Source organism: Musca domestica, unplaced genomic scaffold (assembly GCF_030504385.1).
Source record: "Musca domestica strain aabys unplaced genomic scaffold, Musca_domestica.polishedcontigs.V.1.1 6, whole genome shotgun sequence".
Classification (NCBI taxonomy): Eukaryota; Metazoa; Arthropoda; class Insecta; order Diptera; family Muscidae; genus Musca; species Musca domestica.
The window spans coordinates 3,804,680-3,828,650 of record NW_026712363.1 but is presented as its reverse complement, the minus strand read 5'-3'; the positions used below and the strand labels follow the sequence as shown (position 1 = coordinate 3,828,650).

The 23,971-nt window shown below is 32.8% G+C and overlaps 2 protein-coding genes across 4 annotated transcripts in view; one reads left to right on the top strand and one right to left on the bottom strand.

Annotated features, from left to right (window-relative positions):
* The window catches only part of LOC101895836 (uncharacterized), a 180,340-nt gene that overhangs the window by 19,315 nt on the left and 137,054 nt on the right, over positions 1–23,971 (bottom strand). The window lies entirely within an intron of this gene.
* Positions 1–23,971, top strand: part of LOC101900048 (transcription factor AP-2-epsilon) — a 405,339-nt gene that overhangs the window by 374,287 nt on the left and 7,081 nt on the right. For 2 of the 3 annotated variants that reach the window (XM_059129115.1, XM_005188416.4), the window contains exons 2-3: positions 20,046–20,276; positions 20,357–20,542. In XM_059129115.1, the coding sequence (XP_058985098.1) occupies positions 20,046–20,276; positions 20,357–20,542 (417 nt within the window). The remainder of the gene's footprint in view (positions 1–20,045; positions 20,277–20,356; positions 20,543–23,971) is intronic. The other variant, XM_005188417.4, reaches the window with a different exon arrangement.

The following is a 23,971-nucleotide window of genomic DNA, read 5'->3' as shown; positions in this document are numbered from 1 at the left end:
TATATACATAAAGAGTGACGCTATAGCTCCAATCGACTGGTCAATTACAATATTGAACTAATTTTCAACTTATAAAAATGTTGGTGGCCTTTAAGTAGGGAATACGAAAATTCCACTAGAAATTTCAATTTGTAGTTCTGATTATCGCTCTATAATAACGACTTAAAATTTTCTGTCCTTTAACACTTTTATTTCCGAAAATACCAAGAACAATCCCAACTCAAAATTGCATAGCTTATCAATGGATGTATCCTTCACAATTTTAAAGATGGATTGCGTAATAGTTTGTATTATTTCATGTTAAATCTCTTGAATCAAAATAGCATTGAAATACTCTAAATTCGACAACATAAAATTGAGTAACTCAATTTGACATTCGAATCCGAGTAAATTTCTTTCTTTATAGCTGTCGATTTTATCGTAGAATTGACATCTATAAAAACAACACATATTAATTTTATTCCGTTTAAATGAAATTAAATATTTTTGTTGTTTTTTTAAGACCAAAAAATAGCGATTTAAACTATTAATATTCTTCACAACAATCTAGCGGTAAAATCGTTCTTAATTTACTATGAAGTCACTTCAACTATATACCAATATACGAGTATAGTGTTTTAGATACCAACATGGAAAATGCTTGTCCGAATTTTAAAAATTTTACAAACTTCGTTATTTAGATAGAAGTATTTCCGGAACATGTTGACCATGCTTTGCAGATGACCATCGATCACAAGACATACCTCAAGTTAAAATCGGTCGATTTTTATGTACACACCTCACAAGGTTACAAAATGTTAAGGTAATCTTATTTACTTTGTTCCACAACCTGCAAGAATCGACTACTTTTGCAATTTTCTTACGTAAGTTCTTTTTCTCTCTTCCTCTCTCTCAAAAAAAAAAAACAAGTTAAAGAGCAGTAAGTTCAGCTGGGGCGAACTTTGAATACCCTCCACCATTTGGAACAAATTTGGAAATTTTGAAAAAAAATCCTTAAAAATTCTGTTAAAATTTTACAAATACCGAATATAGCCGTTATGTTGGGGTCTATACAACGTGGACCTATATAGGCTTTGTTTGTCATAAGCGATTACCATATTTAAATTCAAAACCTGAAATAAACGGTGAATAATGTAGCTAAAATCATCAAATCATAGCTAAATCGTATATAGGGAGGTACAGTTAGTCGGAGCTGTGCGAAGATCTGGACCAGCATAGACAATTTTCTGTCACAGGCTTTAGCATCCATTATGAACTTCAAATACGACATCTCGAACAATTTCGGTGGGTATTGTACCTAAAATCGTCAAAATACCGAATATAGGGAAGTACTGATGTATGGGGCCTATACGAAGACCTGGACCTGCATAGACAATTTTCTGTCACTGACTGTAGTTCCCATTACGAACTTCAAATACGTAATTTGAAACAATTCTGGTGAATAATGACGATAAAATCATCAAAATACCGAATATTGGGAGGTACCGTTATAGGGGGCTATACGAAGACGTGGACCTCAGAAATTTTTCTGTCTTAGGCTGTAGAATATATTTCGTTAAATAACGTCGCTAAAATCATCAAAATTTCGAATATCGGGAGGAACCGTCATATATATATATATAGCGTGGAATTATATTTACAATGTTTTGCCACCGAAGCTAAAACCCATTATGACCTACAAATACCAATTTGTAGACAAATTCGTGCAAAAATGTGACGAAAATCATAAAAATACCAAAATGTGGACCGATATTTAATTTTCAGTACCAATCATCCTAGACACAATACGAATGGTTCTGCCAAATTTTGAAGCTCTGCGTCAAATAATGAGAGCTGTATCGTGATTAAACAGACAAACAGACAGACATCGTTAAATCGTTAAATAATAAATATACTTTATGGGGTCTACGACGAATATTTAATGATGTTACAAATGAAATGACAAATTACTGTACCCTCCTTTTCAAGGTGGAGGGTATAAAAATTACAAATGAAAAAAATCTGATTTATAACGAATAGAATACTGATCACTGATTTATATACACGACATTTATTATTTAAACCAAATGAATAGTGCCGTTCCCTTGAACGGCACGGCCCCATGTGGCTGTCTTTAGTTTCTTTTTGGTGTTATGACGATTTTTTATCGTTGTTATACCCTACAACATAGTCTTGTTGTTGGGGGTATTATAAGTTTGATTGGGCCAAAAATTATGTAACACCTCGAAATATTGGTTTCTCACATAGGAAAGTATGTATGGATTTCTATCTCGTCGAGCTGAGTCGATCTAGCTATGTATGTATGTCCGTCCGTCTGTCCATGTTAATTTGTAATCACGCTACAGGTCGCAATTATGGCCCGATCCTCACGAAATTTTGCACGGAGGTGGGGTTATGGTCAGAAATGCTTTTGAAGATGATCGCATAATACTAGGGGTAGAAATGGACTAAAAACTGAAAAATTTCCTGATTGTGTAGTTGCTCTATAGCTCGCAATTATAGACCAATCGACGCGGAAATTCACTTTTCATTAAACCGCGAATATTTTTAATACCGAAATTATAAATAGACAAATAGGTAAATTCTGTCCTTTACGTAGATCCCAATGACAAATATATCAGATATATATAGTGAAATATATACAATGATAGCTATAATGATTATATCTCAAGAATGGTTGGACCGATTTTGACAAATTTGTTCAATTCAAATTGCCCTCTTGGCATAAAAGAATAAAATCTAAAAAAATCGCATGTTAATATAGATTTTGTAGTACTTTTTTCGCATAGATTTTTTCAATTTGACTTATAATATTGAAGTATATATTTTGTAATATTTTTTCGCCTTACAACACAGGTTGGGGTTATTATATACAGATTGCAATTATCGTCCGATCCTCACGAAAACTACCATAAAGGTATGGTTAGGCTCAGAAGGGCTAGGCCTATATCCCTAATTTATTTAGGTTTTAATGGACCAATAACTGAAAATGTTCCTGGTTTTGCAGCCGTTGTAGAGGTTACAATCAGAAACCAAAGCACACGAAATCTCACATGAAGTTGGAGTTCAGGACAGCGATTAGAATGGACCACTACACTTGCATGAAAAAAATATCACATTTCCATTCTACCGAAACATTGAAAATAACTTACGGACGAAATCGAAAATACACAAATGGCGAACTACTGGCTTTTTTATACTGATTTCGTTGACGAATATAGCCAAATATCGTAGACTAGCAAATCATATAGATGAGTCTAAATTTGGAGATACAGAGGGCCTCTTGCAAAATATTTATGGGTTTAAATGAACCAAAAACAGACAAAATTTCCTGATCACACGATTGAAACTAATCAACACGGAATTTAATATGAGAAGAGAGTTGAGGACAGGGAAGAAGTGTAGCATTTTGGCCATTGGATTATATTTAGCTGTAACTAACAGCACGACGGAGTGCGTAAATATTTGGCAAATGTTCTTGGTTAAAAAGCTAAGGTGCTTTATGACATAATTTCAAAAGCGAAATCTTCCAAAATGGATTTGGACATAAGGGGACCTCTACTATATTGTAGTGTTGTACGACTATAGCTCTTGCTTACTTGTTTTATTTTAATTCTGGATTCCCCTACCGGTTCTGATCCCAACTAATTTTCTGTATTTTAATGATTCTAGCCACATTTTTTCATGTATCCACTATTGGTATTTAAGACTCGCAATAAACACCAAACCTTTCAGTACAAATTTATCTATACAGGTTCACGTTTTTTTTTTTTTTTTTTTTTTTTTTTTTTTGTTATTTTGAAAACTTTAACTTTAATGGAACTCGTTCAACTATTGAATGCAGATTATTTTGATTAGAAATATTTTCTTTATTTATACCCTACAACATTATGTGAAGACGTATTATTTGGACCAAAAAGTTTGTAACACCTCAAAATAGTGGTCGATTTTTTATATAGATATTGAATTTATCTTTTCACAAAGGTAGGTGTAAATAAAGATGCCACATAATTTCGCATAGTCTCGTGTCTTCAGTCAGAACCTGACTGAAACCCTTCTGCATGTCCATATGACATTATTTCATGATTGAAATAGACCAAAAACTTCAGCAAATATAAAATATATGAAATGTTTATTAAGCTTGAAGAAAAAATTTTGGATTTCAAATTTACGTTTTTCCGTTTGAATCCAATTGCCAATTTTGTAAAATATTGGTTCCAGTATTATGCCATTGACAGCCGCCCGACTGTATAAATTATAAATGTACAGGATCATGATCAGCAAAAATCTGTTGAAATCAGAATAATTTGTATTGTGTCTAAAATGACTGCTATTGAAAATGAGATAAATCGGTACACGTTATCGTAATTCCTCCCGATATTTGGTATTTTGATGACTTTTGCCACATTTTTTTCACGGATTTGTCTAAAAATTGTTATTTATAGGTCATAATGGGTTCTAGCTCCGGTGACCGAACATTATATATTTAGGTCCAGGTTTTCCTATAGCGCATATATATCGATACCCACCGATATACGGTATTTTGATAATTCTAGTCACATTTACCCACGAAACTGTTTCACTAGACTTTTAGTGGAAAAATGAGATAGTGCCCGAAGTATGCTGATTTACCAAAAATTAACTAGGGAACCCTAGCTTACCTTTTTCATTTAATATACATATCGTTCCTTTTTTGGGTATTGGTAATGCAAAAGATATGTAGTTGTTATAATGTTTGCCCTATGTTTTAATACACCAGATTTTTGCTGGATATCATATATAAGGTAGCAGTTAGCATTTCAAGTGATGTCATGCTTTTTGATATCACATGCTTACATATTTTCAACTAAGTATTTACTTTTCTAGTATAGTCAAAAGTTCGTTTATTATCAAAACATTCATTTCGCATTGATGCTTCATATCCTTCTTCAAGCTAGGCATTTTATAGCACAAATGTATTTTAAAATATGAACATTCAAATATGTACACACAAATTTACATTTGTTCAATGCCAAACATAGTTGGATAAAAGTCAACACTCCACTTTTCTCCCAAAAATAAAACGTTGTCCGACAGAATTTGTTGAATGGATGCGTTCTTTTGTTTCCATTTTTCACTTGTTATAAACAACCATATTAGGATCACAATGACTATGAGTAGCCTATTGGACACACGTAATAATAAACTTGTTGTCTTTAAATGCTATTCACCACTAAATGCCAGCGTTTATGTCAAATTACTGTCAATCCCTTTGGCTACAACAGAAACAGGAGTGCGGCATGCATTCAAACATACCAATCTGCCTCACTAAGTAGTACACACGCACAGACGAAATATATAGCAGTTGTACATAAATATTTACAATACGTTTGCTGTTAAATTTAAAAATAGTCCTTTCGAAAAAATTCTCGCATTTCCTGTACATGCCGCGATGCTTAAGCCGTAAACATATTACATCAGAATCAGCGCCTTGTCTTGCTCATAAACGGCCAAACTTGTATTAGCATACTTTAGACGCTTAAGATGTTGGTTGATATATTGTTGCTGTTGTCTACCAGCCAGCATGGATCATAACAATCGCGACATTAGACAACGATAACCAAGCTCATCAGCAAGTGCTTGAAAGCGGAAAATTTCAACTTGTATTGTCCTCGCAAATGCAAAATACAACAAAACATATTTGCCGGAAGTCAAAATGGTTTTTCGATAACCCTAACGACAAGATTTGTTAGCCGTGCTTTTTAAGGATTTTAACCTGTGAATGAATATCCATTTATATGTGTGCGTGTGTGTGCTTTAAATCACTCCTTTTGTGAAATTTTAATGGTGGAGTAAAGTTTTCATAGACGTGGCCAAATGGGGATGTTGCCATATGACATTGTTTTAAATATATATAATTTTGTTATTTTCTTAATGATTTTATCCAATTTTTTCAACGGAATTGTTTCAGATATTATATTCACAAAAGATACCAAATTATATATATACCACATTTTTCAATTTTATAAAATTCCATTAACAACTCATAATTGTTGGAATTCTAATTGATTTTTTATTACAGGTGCTGAACTGTTAATAAAAACATGTATTTTTGACAACAACTTTTCTTCCCCATATGGGAATATGTCTTATATTAGGTATTTTTAGGGCTTTTGCAAAACATTTCGTCCGAGTTTTATGTTATCTCTTTTGATTTTGGCTTGAAGCCGTATTAATTTACAGCCCAAGTCTCATTTTAAATTAATTTTATGCTAAGGCGAATACACTGACAGAAGACTTTAAAGGGTTATTAATCTTTGAAGGCATCAAATACAATATTACCTTTTTACTTAACTTAGGTCATGAAATGAGAAATACGGTATAATTTTTCTCTCTATTCTGAAAAAAGTTCCCGCATTGAATACATTGAAAAATTTTTATGCATTTTTTCTATATTTAATATTTATTCTTGTAGCGATATTAACAGAAATTGTGATCATGATCAGGAAGTAATGTGTTTTCTTTTTTAGTTGCACCTCGACCTCCTTGCGTCGTAGCGATTTATAATGGAAACACGAATGGAAGGACACGCATAGCTAGATTGACTTTGTTCATAGAGGTATAAAGACGGATCTAGAACATTAATACACTCATCAATAATCTATACCAAATATTTCAAGGTGTTAACACTATCTCTCTTCCCGAATGGGGGTATAGAGTATAAAACTGTAATGTTTTGTACTTGCACCCATTTTGATGGGTTAGTTCTTAAAGTGTCTTCAAACACACACACATAAATATTCTCTGGATGTAAATGGAATTCAGTTTTCAATTTTTTATTACTATCGACATGTTTTTGCAACCACCAATGGCAAAGCTACTAACATCGCCGAGGGGCGTTTTTGCTCTATAGGAGCAAAGGAAGCCTAGTTGTAATTATAACTGTTTGCAACGAATTTCTCGTACTCCATACTGCTTGAATGACATAAATGTACAGATGTACATATGTATATGTAGGTAAGGCAGGTTTTGCAATGATGAGACATAAATGAAATTATAGACATACTGTAGGGGTGAGAATTGTTGCTCATAATACCCATATAAACCACTGTGAGATCGTGACATTTTATTCCTTGCTGCTCCTTGGAAATTCGGACTTCATTTTGTTCTTACATCGGGTTTGCAATCGTCAACATCGTCGACTACGGCAACAATGCCGTTGACGTCGTCGAAGCTATGCCCAGCTTCCCTTCGCCATCTATTGTTAAGGTTAACAATATTGTTGTTGTTTTACTTCTTTTTGCCTACCATTGGTGTTAGATGGCAAACATTTTCATTCAACGGTTAGTTCTTGCGTAGCTTTCAACGGTGTTAAATCATTAAAGTGCCAAATCGACTTTTTTCCCCAACCAAAACCAAAAGTATTGATGTGTTATATAAATATCAAAACAACATTCGCAACAAAAAATTTTTATAAAGAATAATAAAATAATAACGATATGATAAGACCGCTGAAATATAATATGAAATGTGTTCACTATATTTGAAATATACGTTGTAAAAATCATGAAAAATTAGACGTAATTTTTTGAAAATTGTGTGCCATGACACTCTCATATGTGGATATGGCAACAGTTATCGATGTTCAGGTAATATAAAGATTGCAGTAAATAATATATTTATAAGCCAATTATTCCTTCGCATTCCCTGCACCACATCGCTGTGGGTTTAAAGATGACGAGATAAATCCACATTATCTTCGTAGAAAATGATTCGACTTGTTAACAGATTATATTTAATTTTGCGAAAATCTGTTTTGATTTCATGTTGCTCATATTTATTGAGCAGCAATTCTGCAATATCTTCTCTGACTTAATTAAGTTTAGCACATACAGTAGTGTAAATTGCATTTACCATGGTTTTATCTTGTCTATCGTCTTTTCTTTGCTCGTTACATATTAGGAAACAAATATAATTATTATGTAAGTATATGTTACCTGGCACTTATCGACATCTTATTGTATGTTTGTTTGTAATTTAATGAAAACCGCTGCACAAATTTTCCTAAAAATTTCCAAGTATACTACATTATTATCCGAAAGTAACAGAATCGGAGGTACCTCCCAATAATTCAGATTTTATATGCACATATCTTTTGATCGATTACAGATACAGAAATTTCGGATGCATTAACCACGCTATGTATCTCTAATCTCAATGAAATTTGGAATGTGTTACGGAATTCAAAACGACAATACACTTGCTAAATTATATTGAAATAGGTTCAGGTTTGATATAGGTCCCATTTATATATTCCAGCGATTTCGATTATTTGATACACCAAACACGATATGTATGTTCGATTTCAATGTAATTTGAAATGAGTGGCGGAATTTGTAAGAAAATAAATTTGCCAAATTATATTGAAATCGGTACAGATTTGGATAAATCTCCCATATAAATTTCGACCAATTACTTTTATTTGATGCACCAAACACGATATGTATATTTGATTCCAATGAAATTTGGAATGTGTGGCGGGATTTTGATCAGAATATAAATTTGTCAAATGATATTCAAATCGATTCAGATTGGAATATAGCTCCCATATTTTCGGCCAAATATCCGCGTTGCCGGCCCGTACTTTTAGTCTTTAATGTACATTTTTTAAAGCATAATAAATCACAGATCTGACTTATGTAAGCGGCACAATTTTTATAATAAGTAATGACTCCATAGTAATTTCTAAATAATTAATAAATATTTATGGCAAAAACGACTATATTTTAACCAAAATTAAAATTTACCCAACTTAATGTAAATTTAAATCGATTGGAGCCAATATATGGAAACTTTATCTTAATCGATTTTCTCTACCCTTGTCGGAGGTACTTTTATGTTTTATATGACCTCTAACTACAAAATATGAATATTTGCGAATACTCCATACATATATATCTGAACCAACTTTTAACAAATTTGAGGTTCTCGCTTCTAGGTTAAATTTGATCGAAAACTACAAAATCCATTTAATTTAGGCTGATATTACATATTTGGTGCACAATAAACTTGAAATCGCACAAAGAAATATGGTAGCTATATCCCAATCTGAACCTATTTCATCGCAATTTCACTTCTATTCATGAAGTGTCATCTACGATTTCTGAATGTTTATATATTGTGGGGAAAGTACAAAAAGAATTTCCCATTTTCGTACTTGACCTAAGTCTGGTAAATATACAACGATTTTCCAAGATTGGACTATATGGAGTAGTACCTAAGCTTTTCTCAAGATTTTTATTTTATGCAAAATTATAATTAATCATGGGCGAAGTAGCAGAAGGAGAGGACCAATGTTGCACATCTCCAAACTTGATCTAATTGTGATAAAATTATTACGTGTACATGTTGGATACTCCTTCGGATACTCCTTCGAGAGTTGTGATGCGTACAAGCCAGAAAACTTGGCTGACAACACTGGATACATCAATATAAATAGCATTAATATTATTTACAAACTACCGAAGATATTAATAAAAAAGTTGCCAAAATGGTTGTTATTCCCATAACTTTGCATAGCCAAATACTTTCACCTGCATTAAATATAGAGTGAATATGGGTCCTAACAACCCATCCTTCCAGTAAAACCCCACGAAGGTCAAAATTGTGGATAGTTAAAATTCTTACAATAGCAAAACAAGTTAATTTTTTTTTTTTTTTTTTTTTTTTGAAACTCGTATTTTTCATTATTTCAACCGTTAATAAATCTATATCTATAAAAGAGGAAAATGTTGTTTGTAATTTATGGACTCGAACGCCGCTGAACAAATTTTCCTGAATTTTTTTAAGTATACTACAACATCGCCTGTAAGTAACATAGGCTATATAAATGTTTGAAATTCCACAAAATTCCAGGATTCAGCTAGTCTAATTAAAATAAATAAAATAAAATACACCGATCTATTTCCACAAATAGGTCGTACTCGTCAGAGGTGCCAGAGGTAAAACTTAAAACGCCATCGGCATATAAATTAACAATGAAAAGATGATAATTTGCTGTTCTTAATAGGTTTTAAGATGTATACAACTTCATCAAGCGTAAAGAAAAAACGGACTACGCCAACTGTTATGAGAATATTCGGTTAGTATAGAATCGGTGAAAATAAAAAAATATTCATTTGTCAAAATTTAAAAAAAAAATTGCATGGATATTTTTACATATGTGGTGTGTTTTAGAAACAGATTTTGAAAGAGGAACGTCCTTCCTTACAAATATACTAGATACTTCGATTTAACGGCACAAAATTTTTTAAATTAGGCTAAATGAGAATGAAAACCTAATGAAAAAATTAGTATTCAAGTTGCCACATTTTGCAATGAATCGACCAAAAAATTGTCAATTACAACGGGTTACGTTGCGGAAAAATGTATCGTAGAATAGATATAACAAAGATAATGGGCGAATTTTTTGGAAGTTTCGATAATTTTTTTCGTCAGTCTAAGCTTTTGCAATTCACACAATTTTCTATCAAAAATAAAGAAATGTATTGAAGCATCGTTTAAAAAGATGATCTGTGGTGATTCCATTCATATGGAACTGGTATGAGAATTCAATTGCCGCTTTTGAAAGATAATGATGAATTACACTTGGATCTTAAGATTCACATATTTGTATTCAGGTTTTTGTTCATTGTTATATTAATTTTACGGAAGAATGAATATCCTGAAATAGCAGAAGTATGATTACAATGATAAACGTATTGAAACATTCATAATATTTTGTAGTTTAGGGTTGATTCGATGGAAGGTGTATTAAGTTTGTGATTCCGTTTGTAATACCTCGAAATATAAATTTTAGACCCCACAAAGTATATATATTCTTAATCAGCATAAAATTCTATGTCGATTTAGCGATGCCGGTCCGTCTGTTCGTCTGTCCGTCTGTGGAAATCACTCTAGCTTCCGAACGAAATGAAGAAAGTTGATAAAATTTTACTCAAATGTATGTTATGTCTGCAGGACTTTTGGTATTGTAAATGCCATGTAGGTCCACGTTTTGGTATAGCCCTTATATAACGATACATCCCGATATTCGTTATTTTGATGATTTAAGCTACATTATTAACCGGCAATGTTTCAAATTTGGTATTTGAAGTTCGTAATGGGAACTATATCATATGACAGAAAATTATCTGTCTAGGTCCACGTCTTCGTATTTTGATGATTTTAACGACATTATTAACCGGAATTATTTAAAATTTGGTATTTGAAGTTCGTAACGGATGCTTCCGCCTATGACAGAAAATTGTCCGTGCAGGTCCACGTCTTCGTACAGCCTCCATATATCGGCATCCTACTATATTCGGTATTTTGATGATTTTAGCGGCATTATTCACCGATTTTTTTATTCAAGTTTCGCTTTTGAATATTGTAATGGTTTATGACAAAAGTTGCCCATGCAGATCCACGTCGTCGTATAGACCCTAATATAACGGCTACACTCGGTATTTTTAAGATTTTAGCAGAATTTTTAACGCATTTTATTTATTTATTTATTTTTTTTTTTGAAAATTGCCAAAATCGTTCTAACTGGCGTTCTAAAGATCGGTCCGGCCGAACTTACAGCGTTTTTACTTGCTTCTAAATTGGATATATCAGAAATTATGGACCTACTCCAGCAGTCTTCTGTCACAGAAGATTGAACACATGACAAACTCTACACACCGAATTGTAATCTATTTCGCTAAAAAATGTGTCTAAAATCGTCAAAATATCTAGCGAAACGTAAACCTATGTAGACAATGATCTCCCACAGGTAGTAGACCATATTACATATTGTAGAATTTACGCAACTGTCTTGCCTCCGTATTGGCATATTTAGTAAATTTGCATGTACATAACAAATCATACCAAAGTCTCTATAATTGAAAGTAGAATTAAAAGACATAAACGTATTTTCAATTTTTGTTCATGTCTGTATGCAATGCATATGCAAAAAATGTACAACAAACATGCAAAAAGTATACACAAGTTTGGAAAGATATGCAAATATAGAAAAAGAATTGTAATTTGGGTAATTCCTACAGCATAGACACATTTCACATACGACCAAAATGTATTTTTCTTTTAACGAAATCTATTTGAGAACATTTGGTGTCGATTTAGCCATGTCCGCCTATATAACTGTGTCCACGAAAACTCTCGGAAATAGTATCTAATTTGATCCAAACACGTATGGAAATATGTGTACCAAACGTAGCTAGGGTATGGGCAATATTAGTTCTCTGGTTCTTCACCACAAAATGTCAAATTAACGAAAAATCATACATACATCTTACATAAGGAGAACCGAGTTCCTAAATTTAGTTTGAAATTGGTCAGCTGTAATATTTATATCATACTAAGGTCAGAAGGGAATATGAAAATATTGATCCACTGCTTCTCGTAGCTCCTACCAAAAGGAACAAATTTTAATGCTAATAATTTCATAAAATCTAAAATTAGTGTCCAATTCTCTCCAAGCTTCGCATATACCAATATTATAAGATCTCGCTTGAGGATTAGACAATCTTTCTGGTACCTCTACCAAAGTGAGCCAACATTGTAAATAATCATAACTATCATAAAAAGTTCACGCATATTTCTACTAATATTAGATCTAGCGCAAAGATCTGGCCCAAAGAGGGTATTTATACATATATGTATATATATGTATAAAAAATAAACAAATGCTAAGGGTATGCATCTGTTTGAACACCGATTGAAGGTTTTCAACTTGTGTTTTCAAATGTACTGCAGGCCCTTCGCTTTAGTGTTTATGCTTATTTATTTTTTGGTTAATATTAATTTTTGCTTGCAACAATAATTATACAATTGCTTTAATCGCTTTTTAAATAGCGGTAAAGAAAATATATCCCCTTTGTAAAGAGGTTATAGAATGGCGTCAATCATGAGGTGGACAAAGTAAATCCCTTGCAAGATTCCCTTTTTAACATTTACGTATTAGCATTTTTTTAGAACACATCATTTCTTGCGAACTTAAGATCACGAGTTCGAATTTATTTTTAGGTTTTGTCTTTTTTTCTTTTTTTGCAATCAGATTTTTTAAATACTCCCACGTACCATATTAAAAGATAGTATCTGCAATAAAACCTTTTGCCGGAAATGTTCGTTAATATTTGGAATATTTCTAGTGATTTTGTTGGTTTATCCTTTTCTGCTAAGAGACCAATCCGTTCTTGAGCTATGAGCGTAATAACTAACATTACTGTATTATATATATATATATATATATATATATATATATATATATATATATATATATATATATATATATATATATATATATATATATATATTACTAGCTGGACAAGTTCGCTTTGCCGGCCCGTAGTTTCAGTCCTTAATGCATAGTTTTTAAAGCATAATAATTCACAGATCCGGCTCACATAAGTGGCACAATTTTAAGTACAAATGATGACTCGACTTAATATAAATAAATACATATTGCAAAACTGTCAATACAGATTCACGTACCGGGCGATTTATAGAGTTTCAAAAAACCTGATCCTATTTTTCAGTCAGAGGTTTTAATCTGTGAGTTAAAAACCTAAATAATATAGCACATATATTAAAAAGTATACATCTACTGTTTAATCAAAATAAAAACCCTCGAAATATGTAAAATTAGGAGGTACCTTTATATGGGCGATACTCCAAAACTTTGAAATTGAAAAATTTCTTCTACCCCTTAGAAGCTAAGATGACAAATAATCAAAAAACAAAAATGGAAAACCGACCTGATACATATTTTGTACAAATGATTCTTCATTTAACCCCTAGGACTGTATCAAATTAAAAGTCTATCGTAACTTTTTGGGAGTACGTATTTGAGGGCCTTTGTGTATGGTTGGATGGATTATTTCCATATCTAGTCAATTTTTTGTAGTTTTTGACCTCAGAACTCATAGTAATTTCAAACTTGAAATCCTGCCAATGTGACATTAATTTAACTATTATAAATAAAGTTTAATCGGTTTATAAAAGTTAGGGATCCCGTAAAGTATATTAAAGAGTAAAAATCTTTGTTGATTAAATTATGTCCGATAGAGGTCACCAAATTTAATATGCGTCTTTCAAACTTTGCATAGGCTTATATATTATTCGTAGAATGATTGACGTTACAAAAGGTATATATTTATTCTCATATAATATTATCTTCTAATATTGGTCGACCAAATGTGCGTCTAATTTGGCCGATTTGAGGTATTTTGGAGGGCTCAAAAGCATTTTCGAGGTTATAAATCATTTGTCAGAAAATTACAACAAAAGTCCACTTTATGATTTATTTTATATTCCCTCGAATATTCCCTCGTTATATAATCGAATTTAATTTAAACCTCAATTATGAGTATTATAAAGATCTTAGCAATATTTTCCAAATCAAAAGTAATTTGGAATAATAACTGTTTACTATTGGTTCCCCATTAGGCATAGCATCATTTTAAAAGTACGTTGTGATTTTAAATGTTTCGATGATTTAGGAAGTATTTTTATCAAAACTTAAAGATTTGGTATGGCAACCATATAACGGCATGTATAGAAAATATGCAAAAATTCTCAATTTTTTTTTCCTTTTTATACCCTCCACCATACTATGGAGGGTATATTAATTTTGTCATTCCGTTTGTAACTCCTCGAAATACTCATGTCAGACCCAACAAAGTATATATATTCTTGATCAGCGTAAAATTCTAAGACGATTTAGCCATGTCCGTCTGTCTGTCTGTGTGTCTGTCTGTCTGTCTGTCTGTCTGTCCGTCTGTCTGTTGTAATCACGCTATCTTTCGAACAAATTGAGATAGAAGGCTAAAATTTTGCACACATGTATATTTTGCCAGTAGGCAAATATGGTATTTGAACTTCGTAATGGATACTACATCCAAAGTAAAAAAATGAGCCATGTAGGTCCACATCTTCATATAGCCCGCATATAACGGTACCCCCCGATATTCGGTATTTTGATGATTTTAGCGAAATTATTCAGCGAAATCGTTCCAAATTTGGTGTTTGAAGTTCGTAATAGATACTGCAGCATAAAACAGAAAATGGGCCATATAGGTCCATGTCTTCATATAGCCCCCATATACCGTAACCCCCAATATTCGGTATTTTGATGATTTTAGCGACATTATTTACCGGGATTGTTTCAAATTTCGCATGTGAATTTCGGAATGGATACTTCAGCCCATGCCAGAAAATTGTCTGTGCAGGTCCATGTCTTCGTATAGCCCCCATATAACGGTACCCCCATATTCGGTATTTTAATGATATTAGCTAGATTACAAACAGATTTTTCTTCAAGTTTCGCATTTAAATAGTGTAATAACTTATGACAAAAGTTGCCTATGCTGGCCCACGTCGTCGTATAAGCATTCGGTATTCTTAAGATTTTAACAGAATTTTTAACGGATTTTATTTATTAGAAAATGCCAAATTTGTACCAAATGGTGGAGGGTATTAAAAGTTCGGCCCGGCCGAACTTACAGCTTTTTTACTTGTTTTCAATACGAATTTTCAATTCTAATAGGCATTCTGAAACAATTCTACACAAAATTCGATATCAAAATAGAACAGTTAATATTTTCAGTTCCTCGATTTTTCTAGAGGATTTTCTCAAAATTTTCCGAGCTCATTTTTCAATATGTGCCGAATGGAATATTGCGATACGTTCAGCTCACGAGGCATTTTTCGGCCACTGCGATGCGGGTTTCGATGAAGTCGCTTCTTTACTTTTCGAACCATTTCTGCTAATGTTGCTGTTTTCTTCCGTCCACTTCCTTGACGTCGGGCTACGCTACCAGTATCAAGATAACGAGCGATGGTACGAGACACAAAAGATCTATTCACATTTAAATGCTGGAGTGCTCCAACGATAGCCACTTGAATCACGAATAACTTTTTTTCTGGAAAATTCTCAACAAAATTGTTTACAAGCGTACAAACGCATTTTGTTGAGAATTTTCCAGAAAAAATTTCTTGTTTATTGTTCACCAATTGCCGAATATTTTTTGTTGAGGACAGGAAGTTAAACTAGTGATAGAAGTTCTTCTATCAAATTTGGTGAAAATCGGTTCGGGTATAGCTATAACTCCCATATATATCATACTAGCTGACTCGCGTTGCTGATCAGTTTTAGAGAAGTATAATTTGCTCAAATATGTTAGCTTGTTCAATCAATTTCTCTTAAATCCACAATGTTTAAGGGCAAATGAAGGCAAATAGCTGGTAGTAGTAGTATTTCCTTTTTTTTTTTGAAATTTCATCTGTTTTTAGAAGTAAATAATAAATAAGGTATTTAAGGTTCTCTGCTTCCATCAAGTTACATAATGAGGTGGATAAAAGTTTGGTTCTAATTTATTTAATACCTTACTATTAGTATATTTTTCCTCTAACGTCATTCTAGAGTTTGTATAGTTATGACCTACATACGGATTCGATTTTGAATAGATCTGAGTTGTCTACTTCGATTCGACAGTGTCATATCAATATTCAAGACTCAAAGATCGTATGAAGTTGCCTGTTTTTTCCACGAATTGACCATTAGTATTGTTCAAATCAAGTGGTGCAATATTGTTTGGTAATCGAATAGAATCTCTTTTTGCTAATTTATGTATGTTGGTGTCAAGCGGTATTTACGAGGTAACACTGTAAATACTATTGCTCTCTTGTTTTGCTTGGCGTTAATAATATTTTAAGATATGTGTATTCCCAGATAATTGATATGGTTTAACTGTTGTATTGCCATTTTCATTTCATGAAATTATGCCACCTCTTCTGAAAATGGATTTGACTCATCTAGATTTTCCGTAATATTTCACATATAACAGTACTCAACTAGTCCAAATATAATTTTTTGCAAAACTTCCTCTTCGTTAGCCAAAATTACTATATTTTCTGTTTAAAGTAATAGTCTGATATTTGGCTCATCAAGCAATTGTCTCAATAGTAAAAATGTCAATATAGTTGATGTTTAGGTATAGGTCCTATAATTTGATATTGGTCTTTTTTAGTTATCGTAGAGTTTCTTGACACATTTCCTGACCGAATCGGCTGCAATTTAGTATTCATGGTTCCAACTGAGAATGGTAATGTAAAAATTGTAAACGTTTACTTGGTTATATAGTAGGGGCACTGACCGATTTTATGTAGTTTGAAGTGCTTGTAACTTAGTATTTTCATGTAATTCCAGTATATTTCAAGTGGTTTGAAGGTCCTAATCACATTTTCTAGTAGTTTTGAATTGAAATTTATATAGCACCTTTATCGAAAATCCGCAAAATATTCCTTGGACACCCATAAGGGATACCAATCAAGCTATTAAATTTAGTATAGCAAATATGAATTTTGACGCTGGAAAAGAGTTGAATCCGATATATACATTAATTTTCTTCAATCAATTTGCTAAATTTTCCGAATTGTTTTAAAATTATCCTTTGTTCTATTATAATAGCCCCACATACAAAAAAGAAAACATCTCCTAACAGTCCCTATCGTAAATTTTACATGTTTTTGTACGTGAACACATACGCACTAAATAGTCAATTCAATACAGTAGGTCATATAAAAAAGGCGAGCAATATAAAAATTACAATTATCACAAAATGTATCTAAAATAATTATTATTCACATTCTTATAATATTATGGAACATATATTATAATATTTTTATTTAATTTTTTATACCCTACACCACATAGTGTAAAGGGTATTATGTCTTTGTGCATTTGTTTGTAACATGGAATTTTGACGCTGGAAAAGAGTTGAATCCGATATATACATTAATTTTCTTCAATCAATTTGCGAAATTTTCCGAATTGTTTTAAAATTATTCTTTGTTCTATTCTAATAGCCCCACATACCAAAAAAACATCTCCTAACAACCGTTTGCCAAAATGGTTCGATTTCCTCTTATACTAAAAAAAATCGAAGTCCCATCTACTATCGTAAATTTTACATGTTTTTGTACGTGAACACATACGCACTAAATAGTCAATTCAATACAGTAGGTCATATAAAAAAGGCGAGCAATATAAAAATTACAATTATCACAAAATGTAACTAAAATAATTATTATTCACATTCTTATAATATTATACAATATATATTATAATATTTTTATTTAATTTTGTATACCCTACACCACATAGTGTAAAGGGTGTTATGTCTTTGTGCATTTGTTTCTAACACGGAGAAGGAAGAGAAATAGACCTATATTTATTTTTGAGGATCTTCATAGAATCACTTTCTCAGTCGATTTATGCCTGTTAGAATGTCCAAGGTTTGCGCCCAAAATGTTTGCGAGCCCAAGGCTTTAATACAGCTTCCAGAATATTTTTGCGATTATATTCGGCATTTTTTCTAATGTCACGGTCGATTGATACGAGCGGAGAACGATGGCCGGCGCTTAAGTTCTGGTGGGCAACAGAAGGTGTGCATTTACAGCTCACCTCTTTGGCAGGTAAACACGATCATTTTGTTTGTTTACAAACTGCTAGACAACGAATGTTTTCTCATCGGAGAAAACCAAATTTTGGCAGTTTTCCGCTTTCGACAAGCGAAGCAAATCTTTAGCTCTTTTGAGTCTATTTTCTTTCTGCTACGGTGTAAGTTCTTGCACTTTCTGGAATTTCAATCGCTTTACCCCGAGCTAATTTTTCAATATATGCCGAATGGAATACTGCAATATGTTCAGCTCACGAGGCAATTATCGGCCACTGCGACGCAGGTTTCGATCAAGTCGCTTTTTTACTTTTCGAACCATTTCAGCTAATGTTGTTGTTTTCTTCTGTCCACTTCTTTGACGTCGGGCCACGCTACCAGTATCACGGTAACGAGCGATGGTACGAGACACGAAATATTTATTTTTTTATATTTAAATGCTGGAGAGCTCTAACGATACGCTTGTAATCAATATAATGAGCTGTCACTGAATTAATTTTAACAGTTGTCTGACGAGTGGCTTAGAAATGACATCAGTCTGAAGTTGGTTGAATTTTTTTCATCTCACCCAGTATATATATATATATATATATATATATATATATATATATATATATATATATATATATATATATATATATATATATACTGGGTGAGATGAAAAAAATTCAACCAACTTCAGACTGATGTATATATGTACATGCCAGTGTTGAGGTAAATTATGCACCAACCGTGTTTGCTACTAGGTTCAATTTTAGATAAAACGATACGAGTGCGCCGAGTTTGCACCGAATTGGTTTATATAGCTATAGATCCAAAATATATCTCATTCGAGGTTATATTTAAGTCATCCTAAAGTCATTATATGCGGTCTATAGCAATGTTTTGGAACGAGAGGTCACATGTAGCATACAAAATGCCGCTGTCAAATGTAGTGAAAATCAATTCAGATTGTTAGATAACAAGCAGGCATATGCTTCATTCAATTCCAAATTTCTTTACACAAATTATTAAAATAAATGTATATTTATTACGGGAAGGTCTGCTAAAGACAAATTGTGGTGTGGGGTATCACATTGCCTTTTCCAGACTGGGTCGATTTTATGGTACATGTGGAAAATTGGTTTGAAGTACACCAATTCATTGCTAAATTAAAAGCATTCCTATAGATATAATGTCTGTGCAGTTTATATCAATTTTTGCAGTCAAATTAATGTAGCTATAAATAAATCACTGAAATGCAATTTACTAAGGGCCACTTAGTCATAAGTTGCTAAAATGTTTGGAAAATGCATCCATTAATAGTTCATATAAACAGGCATTACTGTGTAAGAACATTCTGAAAACCTAAATCATTGAATTCATAAAAAATAGAACAAAATAGACAGTAAGAAGCTCGAAATAGGCATATTTGTTGCAAGGATGGCGTCCAAGATACAAATATGTTTTCGTTTCTAAGAATTGTGGTTTTCGTTCTATTTCTTTTTACGGAGACCGAAAACACCTAAAACTTTTTTATTGCTTATAAGAAATAGTTAACTAAATTATGAATTTATTTAATTCTAGGAACGTTTGACTAGTCACGGCAGTTTGGGATTGTCGAGCAATAGTCCTGCATATACAACTCACACTGGAAGTCATGCTACTAGAGGCGGTCCAGCAACAGGCCACGGTGGTCATAGTGGAACTCACAGTTCGACAGCTACAATGCACCATCAATCCTTGCAGTCCGATTTTCAGCCCCCGTATTTTCCACCTCCTTTTCATCACTCCACACAAAGCCCACCACAACAACAGGTAATTATTGCTAATTTTAAATTACCACTGTTACGTCTACATATTGAAAAAACATCAAAGACTATACTAACAATGATTAGATACCTGCATATTTACAGAACCATGGAGCTCTGGAGTACCTTGGAACTGATCCGTACGGGCAACCGTTGCCTACCCTACACCACACACCCCTGCACCATTACAACCAATTAGCTGGTCTAAGGTCTACTCAAGATCAATTGGGCATACACAGATCTCACAGAGAGGCAGAACTCCAAGGACATGTGGTATGTATAAGACATTCTTATTTATTCACTATAAAAATGCCATTGTCAATTTTCAGTTTCACGTCATAAGATATTTCGCTAAACAATTTATTATTTGCTTTCTTGTTATAGCTAGCAAACCTCAAACAAGCTATATTATATGGGCTATAGTCTTAAGCACATGCCTGCATCCCATGTAGATTGAGTTAACATTTTTGCCAACATTCTTTACATTTTCTTGGGATAATCTTTGTGCCAAGAATTTGAAATATTCTCTCAAACAAAAACAAAGCCTTCGTGTATGCGTAGTCGTCTGTTAAGATATTTCACTTATTAGTAGAGTTGCCTGCTAAAAACTCCGATTCCAGTCCCTTTTATTACATAGTCATAATGACCCTGCAATGATGTGCCTGTTTGTATTCAACGTACTTGGGATTGGTCTAACCGAAACATAATTCAACCCTTAAACACCACAAGCTCTGAGCTCCAAAGGCAAAATGTTCTTTGCTGGCTTGTAATAAGCAAACTTTAGCATAAAAATCGATGTAAGAAATATTTGAGTAATTTGTTATTCTTGTCTTGCTTGCATCCCTCTTGCTTCTTTAGACATTCTTGTTCTAACTTTATGCTATCCCTTAATATTTCACATCTTATCATACACATAAACTTGAACATAAGCTTAATGCCTGTTTATTATACAGAGACAATGTTGAGGAATATTATCTTTTTGATCAAATAATTTTTATACCCTCCACCATACTGTGGAGGGTATATTAACTTTGTCATTCCGTTTGTAACTCCTCGAAATACTCATGTCAGACACAACAAAGTATATATATTCTTGATCAGCGTAAAATTCTAAGTCGATTTAGCGATGTCCGTCTGTCTGTCCGTCTGTCTGTCTGTCTGTCTGTCTGTCTGTCCGTCTGTCCGTCTGTCCGTCTGTCTGTGTGTTGAAATCACGCTATCTTTCGAATGAATTGAGATACAAGGCTAAAATTTTGCACACAGGTTTATTTTTACAGTAGGCAGGTTAAGTTCGTAAATGGGCCATGTAGGTCCACGTTTTCATATAGCCCCCTTATAACGGTACCTCCCGATATTCGATATTTTGATGATTTTAGCGACATTATTCACAGGAATTGTTTCAAATTTGGTATTTGAAGTTCGAAATGGATACTACAGCCTAAGACAGAAAATTGTCTGTGCAGGTCCACGTCTTCGTATAGCCCCCATATAACTGTACCTCCCGATATTTGGTATTTTCATGATTTTAGCGACATTATTAATCGGAATTGTTCAAAATTTGGTATTTGAAGTTCGCAATAGATACTACAGCCTAAGACAGAAAATTGTCTGTTCAGGTCTACGTCTTCGTATAGCCCCCATATAACGGTACCTCCCTATATTCGGTATTTTGGTGATTTTAGCGTCTTTATTTACCAAAATTTTTTCAAATTACGCATTTAGAGTTCGTAATGGAAACTCCAGTCTGTGACAAAAAATTGTCTATGCAGGTCCAGGTCTTCGTATAGGCCCCATATACCAGTACCTCCCTATATTCGGTATTTTGACGAGTTTAGGTACAATACTCACCGAAGTTGTTTGAAATGTCAGAATATGACAAAAAATTGTCTACGCAGGTTCAGGTCTTCGCGCAGCTCCGATATAACGGTACCTCCCTATATTCTATACTTTGATGATTTTAGCTACATTATTCGCGTTTATTTCAAGTTTCGAATTTGAATTTGGTAATGACTCTTGACAAATAATGCCTGTGTGGGTCCACGTCGTATAGGCACCAATATAACGGCAATATTCGTTATTTTTAAAATTTTACCAAAATTTTTTCAGGATTTATTTCCAAATTCGTTCCAAATGGTGGAGGGTATTCAAAGTTCGGCCCGACCGAACTTACTGCTTTTTAACTTGTTTTTTTAAATATAGGGAATTTTGAATGAAACAGTGTTACCATTCTGAATGCAGAAGCAATGTCGTACAGCATTCAAATTTCATATGATTTTAATATATCTAAGGACACTTTTTCAAGTGTGTGTATGAACTACATACCAATTACGGCAATTAACAGCAAATATCTCAACCGCGTAATAGGGTTACCCCTTATATAGGGCGTTAACGCCATTAGTTAAATAGTACATCCCAACTATCGAACGAAATAGATACATTTTTGTTCTCTAAAAATCCTTAATGCCAATTAAAGCCAATAAAATCTGAATACCAAAATACATAGAAAAATGAGGAATGTGGGGAGAAACATGAATATTTGATAACGTTATACTAAGACTATTCCAGAAGATCAGTTACCGATTAAAATTTTGAAATAGCGAAGAATCCGCTGACTACCTGACATTTCCGTCGAAAATGTGCCATTGCTATCTAAATTATCTAATTAGCGAATGAAAGACACCATTATTTAGTTGCTTTAGAAAATGGACCATTGAATTATGCATTTCCTTTCATTTGTTTATTGTGAATTTAAAATATACATCAATATAAAGTATACATCGAGTTTCAGACAATTTCGTTCAAAACTGTTGCGAAAACTATAAAAATAACGAGGTACCTTTACATGTTATATGAGGAGGTAACGTTTCATGGGGGATATTTCAAAACGTGAACTTTAAAAACATACTCAGTGTGCCAGCTTCTAGTTGCTTACCCTTTATAATCTCAAGTACAAAACAGAATAAATTCTGTACACAAATATGAGGGCAATCAAAAGGCATATATTTGCTCATTTTCAAGACCGTATCTCAAGTCGGAAGACAGAATGGCTGAAACAAACACTAGATCTACATTTTTATGACACCAAAATGGAGTTCGACCGATGGAGCAGGATTACCGAGATCCTGAATATTCTTTGGTTAACCTTTAAATTAAAATAATTCTGAAATTTAAAATTATTTTTATAGTTGTTGTTTTCAATATTGTAGAAACCTAAATAGTTTTCTTTTATCGATATTCTCAAAACCATTTTTCATTTCAAGTGTGGTTAACAACCAAATATTTAATTATCTGGGTACAAAAATTCGATTAAAGAACTTAGTTATCGATCTGTGGTCGAGTGGTCAGAAAATAACCACTTAATTCATACGATATGTCTTGTTCAAATAATAATGATTGGAGACAAATTAATAAAGAATATTTAGTTATGCAAACAGTCTCAATCATAAATTACCATTTTGACAGTTTTTTTAGGTTTTCGAAAATAAAAAAGTTGTATAAAACGTAGAAAAAGTATATAACGTCATAAATTTCTAAAATATTTTAATATCCCACATAATACGTCCCAAGTTGGTTGATAAACGCTGACCATAATAATAATAGTTTCCTCGGGTATATTTTCCAAATCTAGCTAAGTTACACCCGAAAGTTTGAAACCGGAGACTGGATTTTTGTTCTATGAAAATATGAAAAATATTTTCTTTA